This window comes from Pinus tabuliformis, chromosome 2_2 (genome assembly GCF_031772625.1).
Source record: "Pinus tabuliformis cultivar Carrire ecotype Pingquan chromosome 2_2, CPIR1, whole genome shotgun sequence".
NCBI classification, from domain to species: Eukaryota; Viridiplantae; Streptophyta; class Pinopsida; order Pinales; family Pinaceae; genus Pinus; species Pinus tabuliformis.
Genome location: NC_142300.1, coordinates 52,540,186 through 52,548,101, shown reverse-complemented (window position 1 = coordinate 52,548,101; position 7,916 = coordinate 52,540,186). Strand labels below are relative to the sequence as shown.

At 36.7% G+C, this 7,916-nt stretch overlaps 1 protein-coding gene across 1 annotated transcript in view; it reads right to left on the bottom strand.

The window, feature by feature from the left end:
• Nucleotides 1–7,916, bottom strand: part of LOC149191440 (aldehyde dehydrogenase 1-like) — a 91,678-nt gene that overhangs the window by 70,060 nt on the left and 13,702 nt on the right. Inside the window, exons 5-8 of the mRNA XM_089404275.1 lie at nt 3,312–3,541; nt 3,070–3,159; nt 2,239–2,412; nt 1,999–2,136 (exon numbers count right to left, since the gene is read on the bottom strand). Coding sequence (XP_089260401.1) covers nt 1,999–2,136; nt 2,239–2,412; nt 3,070–3,159; nt 3,312–3,541 — 632 coding nt within the window. The remainder of the gene's footprint in view (nt 1–1,998; nt 2,137–2,238; nt 2,413–3,069; nt 3,160–3,311; nt 3,542–7,916) is intronic.

Here is a 7,916-nt window from a genome sequence, read left to right as displayed (position 1 = left end):
GGGAAAATAACATGGGTAGATATCATGCGTAAATATCAAAGGTCAATACCACTTTCCATTCAGGTCATATTTTGTTAAGGATTGATATTTTATTGGAGTTTTAATCAAAGAGGGATTCCCCTTCATGAGGACCATGAGATTTTCTTTCTCTTTTTAAAGAGAAAGAGGTCAAAATATTTTTATTAGGGGCTAATTTTCTATGTTTTGTTTCCTAGAGAAATAGCTTGATTTAAAATGATTCACCCAAATACTATAAGATAAAAGTGTTATACATTTTAAAAAAAACTGAATTTTCAAAAAACTATATAATTGTTTTAGAGATTTTAATTTCTTTATGAAAATATTGTCGAACATTTTATTAGTGACATTTTAAGAATTAGTAAGATATGCTAAGGTTTATACACTTCAATATGAGTGTGGATCCTCTTTGTAAAAATTTTGGTAGACTTCTTTGTAAAATTTTAATGAAGAGAAGTCATTGTTGGCCAAATCATTTGGACACAAATATTGATTCTAAAATCTTGATGCGTGGAACTTCTACTACTTTGCTAAATTATGGGATTTTTGTAAGGATGTTCTTTTATAATGTAAACTATTCTCCTATATAAGAATGTAAGGATGTTCTCAAAATGTTTGTTTATAGTTATAAGCATAATATTGTAATCAACTCAACATTGAGCCTTTTAGTATAGATTTAGTTACTTATAGTTATTTCTATATTCTTGTTTACTCGTTAAGTTTTTATTGAAGATAAAATTAGTGATATATCTAGTGTTATGTTTATGCTTCCATTTAGGTTAGCTTGGGCATTATTTTACATCTTTCAGATTAGAGTAGTTGCATTACATTTATTGCATTTTAGACAATCCTAAATAGTGGACCAGACCACAAGCAATAAAACCACAGATGAGAATGCTTGTTGGACTAGAATCTAGACAACCTCCCCATTCCAAAAGTTGAGAGGTCTAATTGGGACTTTTCACTACTTTTCACTGGGAAGAACCCTTGTTAGTTGTGCAGGGAAATTTCGATACACCAATTAGATGCATGGGTAAGTTGCAGGAAAAGATTACGTAAATTTTATGTCAAATGGAAATACATCACATTTGGATTATGGATGTTGGTTTAGTTGCTCTAATAAGAGGAAAGAAGAATGAAAAAATCAACAAAGTTTATGTTAGATTTAAGCACCTAAAGAGGGACTTTGTTTCTCATTCTAAAAGATATTTGTAGGTACCTTTCCATAGTATGAAAGTTCAAATCATCTCCCAATAGTGTACACTATGAAGATTGAAGATGAATCTTCACTCTCCACTTGATTTTCCTTGAAACTAAATTATTCACATCTTGAGTTTAAGGAATTTTTTCACTAATCACAAACATATGAAACCTACAGCTTAAACCTCAAGGTGATCATGGTTGGATTTTATAATGGGATGTGCCAATTGGGAGGATTATTAAATTCCCTCATATTTGGAGAAAGATCATATCTTAATCTCTAATAAAGAGAGAAAAATAAGCAAGACAAATGGTAGATGAGATTAACACTTTCCAGAAGAGAATTTGCCTAATATTCCATTAAATGAAAAAGAACTTAAAGACCATATATATGAAAAAGAAGGTAACCAAGAATATTTTCATGAGTGTATGAAAATCCACACATGGGTGATTAGATTCATGTCACTTACCGTCACTATAAGAAAGTGAGGAGTCATATAAATTTTATTTTGACTTTTTAAAAATCTTATGAAATAATATTGAGCTTAAGGAATCCTAATGGGATGATGACTAGGTTTTTGGTTGAGATTAAACAATGTTCACCTACACCATATAAACATATTTCCTAAGTACCCAATATTTTAAACGAAATGAAAATGGAAAATTCCCGGATATAAACGGCCTCCTTTGTCGAATTCTGTTTGAACCGAAAGTTGGAAATTACTGAACTTTTCATCCAAGTGCAGATTCTAAAATACTCACAATCCCATAGATACTTACCTGAGGACCTTGATGAACTCCAGGCTTAAAAGGGTCTCCCACCACTTGTTGTTTGGCCCTTGCCACAGCTTTCTTCAGAAACTCATCATAGATGCCCTCTTGAACAAACACCCTCGACCCTGCACAACATACTTGACCCTGCGCTCATAACATAATAGACCACACCAATTGAAATCACATCAGCATTAGGATCTACTAAAGCAACACCATTTTTATGAAGCATCTGCTTGCCATCTGTACCATGTTAACGTATACTGCAAGATGGGCAAGATTCACTGCTTCATCAACATTAGCGTCATCCATGATTATGAGAGGAGATTTTCCACCCAGCTCTAATGTCACGGGCTTCAGATTGCTTTTTGCAGAAGCTTCCATGATAAGTCGCCCAACTTCAGTTGACCCTGTAAATGCAATCTGAAAAGTACAATCTAACTTTCAGTTAAGTTGGCCCTAGAAATGCAAATTGAATAGTACAATCAAACATGAGTACTAAATTAAATTATTATTTGAGCAGAGTTTCATGGCAACAAATATGTGGCTCGTCAACGGATATGAGTGAGGCTGTATATGCCTACCAAGTTTGATAACTAGGTTGCCAAATTCTAATGCTTATTAGCAGGCTATTTATTTTCAGCTGAGTTTCATAATCAAATATACAGATTTCCACAGCTAGCTTGCCAAAGTACTTATTTTCAGTAAAATTTCATAATCAAATGTACAGATTTCCGCAGCTAAACTGTTCATATCGTAGATAGATTTCTGAAGCTGAACTGTGTAAGTAGGCTAATACTGTAATGTTTAGGGTAGATACTCTGCCCTCCGTCCCTCAGGATAGGCAGAGTATCTGGCCAAAAGGTCGGACGTTTCAGGGTAGTTACACAGTTAACTCGAAAAGTCAATCTATAATACATATTTACAGTTTATCAGTATTAAATTCACCATATTCAATGAATAAATGAATCATCCGCAAGTCAATCTACAATACATATTTACAGTTTATCAGTATGAAATTCACCATATTCAATGAATAAATGAATCATCCGCAAGCACAGTATGGCCATGGACGCAGACCTTATCGATATCCATATGACTGCTTATGGCAGCCCCAGCCGTTTCTCCAAAGCCAGACAGCACATTAAGCACACCAGGCGGTATGCCAGCCTGTAACATAATTTATCGAGACAAAATATGATTCAGCAAACTTTGCATTGCATGTGCAATATCTGGGCCAGGCTGCTAAATATTGCACTGATATAACTATTATGATGATTGATGTTTGCATTGTCTGCAAGTTTAAAGAAATAAACTAATACCTCTTTGGCCAAGTGGGCACAATATAATGCGACTAAGGGAGTCTGCTCTGCAGATTTAATGACTATTGTACATCCACAGGCCAGGGCAGGACTGATCTTAAGAACAAACATTGTGAGTGGATAGTTCCACGGTATTATCTGACCAACAACTCCAATAGGTTCATGCAATGTATAGGCTTGATACTCTCCACTAACCTTCAACGTTTTCCCATGAATCTTATCAGCTGATCCTGCATACATAAATTCATTCCAATATTAATTGTATGTTATTTGTATTACTGGGTTAAAAAAATCTATAAAGGGCAAACGAAAACAAGATCACTCTTGCAAATATGGCTGTTAACTTAAACCCCAAAGCTCATGCAAAGAGCAGACTGGAAATTATGTACGTTGATTGTTTATCAACTGATCAAGATTCAAAAATTATATATATGTGTGTTTTATATAGCTGAAAAAGATTTCCAGTATTTCAGATTTACCATAATTAGTGTTTCTCGATATCTCTTCGCCACAGAGAGATAGCTTTCCTGTACGAGAGCAGAGTAGTATAATTTGCCCAGAAAGGCCAGGTGTCCGATTTCTTATTTCTGGAAATATGGGTTAAGATGTATCAAGGTTAAAAGATAAAAATGGAATACGAACGACGAAAAACTGTAAATTTAGTTAAGGTTTAGTGATTAGCTTCCTTTACTTAATAAAGTCATTTCTGTTTGGTACAATGTGTTGAATTCGCTTCCTTCCTTTGGCTGCACACTCTGAATTTTGGAAACTACGTTATTTTTTCATCAATTGGTAATAGTCCTGCAAAGGAGACTTCCTAAGGTGTGGTTAAGAAGTCTAAACAGTAGGGAGAAGACTTTTTTTTTTTTTTCACTCTTATATACTCTTCCTGTTATTTGGAGGAATCAAGGTAAGAGGTTGTGTAGTCAAGGAAGAATCAGTACATAGCTTTCCCCGAGAATGGATCTCAGGACTTGTGGAATCAAACTACCACAGGCAATAGTTAGAGCACAGCCTCTCAGCTGAGAGAAGATTGCAGAGGTTGTTAGATAATTGCTCATATAGTTAGTTTGTAATTTCTTTTGCAATTTATCTTGAGTCATTTTAGTAACAGTTAGTTATGCATGTACTAGTTAAGATTAGCATATCTATTGTTAACTTCAATCAATTAAATTAATCAATTCTAGTTACAGAGAAACAGCTATATTATTTGTATACTTTCCTATCAATCAACTATTGAGTGTGGCCCATAGGGGAGGAGCCATTCAAGTTGGATGGGGTATATATAGACCACGTAGAGAAGGTGTTGACAGTGAAGACATTGCGGAAATGTTGAGGCCAGTGCAAGCCAGGCTTGACGCTTAGAAACTGGACAGAAGGGGAGTTACCGCCGCTGATGGTGAGATTGATGCTGATGAGCCAGCAGGAGAAAGCGGGATGAAATTTGCAAGACGAAGAAGAACCCTACCTGGAGGAAAGACACTTTCAAGCCCTTGCAAAAATGGCAGGTAAAGCTCCATTAAAACTCCTACATTTTCCGGTAGTTTAAATCCAGATGAATTCATCAATTCGGTAACCTCGCTCGAAGAAAGTTTTGGCCATGAACATGTTGACTGCCCTCAAAGGGTCAAAGTGTTAAGTTTGTTTGTAAGAATTTGAAAGGGCATACGGCATTGTGGTGGAAAGAGGTCAGATCGACACGAATCAAGGGATAAATAGAAAATTAAGGCTTGGGATAGGAGGTTAGCTGAGTTGAAAGGGAAATTTCTTCCTATGATTGTCACTGGAGTTTACGGAAGAAGCTGCAAAAGGTAAGGCAAAAATAGATGAGCGTAAAAGAATACATGGAAGAATTTAACATCACCATTAGATCCAGACATATGGATGAAAACTAGTAAAAAATTGCTTGATACATTAATGGCCTAGGTTTCCCGGTGGAAATTAGTTTGATGTGATTTCACATAGTGTTGACTCCGGGAGAAAAAGGGAAAAGGGAAGCTTACAAAAATGCAGTGAATCACAAATGGAAAATGAATTCAATTTATATTAAGAATATTGTACATATAAATACAATGTTAAGACAATTGGATTATGTTTCCAAAAAAATTTTGGACTTTAGTAACTGATTACATAACACACTATAATCCTAACATATTATGTGTCCAGCATTCCCCTTTAATCCAAAGGGATGTATATGAGCCCAAGAAGACAAGTAAAATGCAAAAAATGCACAACAACCAATAGCTAAATATGCTCTCTGAAATGGTGGCTTAAGAAAAAAACTTCAAACCAAAACAAACCAAAAGGTGGGAGAACTCCAAGTCTCAACCGGTGGTGGTTTAAGGCTGACCACCGACTCTAGAACTAAAACTTGAAGCAGTCCCTGGAATAATTCCAAATCTAGCTAGAAGTTGAAGTCGTCTTCTAGAGGAAGTGTTCCTAATGTTCTAAAAAAAGGGAGACCTTCAACCTAGAAAAGGGAGGTCTCAACCGACAGAAAAAGGAAGAACCTCAACCTGAAAAGGGAGATCTCAACCTACGGTGGTTTAAGGAAGGCCACCAACCAAAGGCATGCTCATGGGGCATTGCTCTATCTCTGGCTACAACTTTGAATCTGGGAATGGATGACTCTGACTCTAGGCCTCAAGCAGAAAAAAAAGGGAGAACCTCAACCTAAAAAGGGAGGTCTCAACCTGCAATGGTTTAAAGAAGGCCACCAACCAAAGGCATGCTCACGGGGCTCTTGCTACAACTCTGAATTTGGGTATGGCTGACTCTGGCTCTAGGCTTTGGCAGTTGGCACAGGTTCAGGTTGTGGCTCAGGCTCACTTAATAAATCTTTGAATGATGAATCTTTGAAGCTGCTAATTGACCATTAATTCCCCCCTGTCAGATACAAGGTGAGAAGATGAAGAAATATTCACTGCAAGACTGGTCAATGCAAGACTAGTCAATACTCGAGAACAAATTTTGTGGTATGACCGATATATCTTCTTGGTTGTTGAAGACCATTGCCAAGAAGCAATCCATCCAAGGTGAATCTTTGTTCTTGCAGGAGTTTTGTTTCTAGAACATTTGTCTGAATGATGAGTGTGCTTACCACAATGCTCACAAGGATGAAGATCAAAACATTGATCTTTCACATGGCCAACTCGATCACAATGTTGGCATTTGACAATTTATGGTTGTTGTGCAACAGGAGCAAGTGAAGATGGATCATCCTGAAGGAATCTAGCACTTGTGAAACTAGATGGGCTTGGAATAATCTAGCACTTGTGAAACTGGATGGGCTTGGAATATTTCAGAATATGAAAGGACACATCCTTGTCATCTCCGACACTAGTTTTATTCTTGTTGTTCACAACTTCATCCCAATGTTTGATGAAGATCTTAGGAAGTGCAAGTTGAACCTTCACATCTGCATGCAAATCCTCTCCTCAAATGGCTCTATTATCATGATTAATCTTTATCTACTAATCGGATTTAGGCTCAAATGGGGAGTTGTTCTAAACAAGAACCAGTTCAGAATCACAACTCTTTTGTTGTAGCTCATCTCTCTTACCTGTGACTCAAGCTGGGGAAACTCAACCAACTCATTTGCATGATGTAAATAGATTTTGATATCAGCAAGAGTGACTTTATTGATTTTCACTGTCATCAACAGTTGATAGTATCAGGATATTTAGTAATTCTAATACTCCTTCGAGTTTGGCCATTTCCTTAGAACACATAAGACACTTGCAATCAAATTTGAAAAAGGTTGTCGGATTCAACCGAAAATGCACTCGCTTACAAAGCAACTTCAACTTAAATGTATGAAATGTAGAGTAGTTCTCTAGAATCAATATGACTCGTGCTCATGAAATGACAATGTTCATCAAACAACAAACATGAGTAGCAGATTCATTAGATAACTTCAATATTGCAGATAGCAAATAGTAGCAAATTTAAGCTTAACCAAACCAAAGTCAAATCTCAACAAAACTCAAAACCTGATGTCCGACCATGTGTCAATCCTGTAATGCTAGAGGTCGTTGTCTACACAACCATATTTTGACTGTTCCGGATCACAATAATAACGCCACAATACCGGAATAGATGCAGGTGGAAATTTCAAATATATAAATCTTTGAATTGATCATAAATTCAAGCCCTAAGTATGTTGCAAATCTTATCCAATTCGTGTTTACTGTCTCAATCGTTGCAGGGCTAGAGGTGACTGGATCCCAAAAACAATGGCTTCTACGACAATATTGACAAAATTAAGTGGGACAACGCCCAAAGGAAGGAGTTATCTCAGTAATTAAAACATGGTCATGGTAGGGAACTCTGATACACGCTTCGAATTTTGAGAACAAACACCTCTTGCAGCATCGATAAGATCTCACTCTCATGGTCAGATTTGAACACCAGAAGTCGCTCAGGTAGCCCGTGACTTCGCACAGGAAGCCGCCAAGAAGTCTCAAGAATTAGCCAAGGAAGTCTCCAAGTCGTCGCAAGAAATCTTCATGGAGACTGCAAAGAAATCAAAGGAGAGGCGAAAGGGGGGAGTTAGTCCCTCTATGAGGAAATCTCCCCTTCCATCTCCAAGAAATTTGTCTCCTC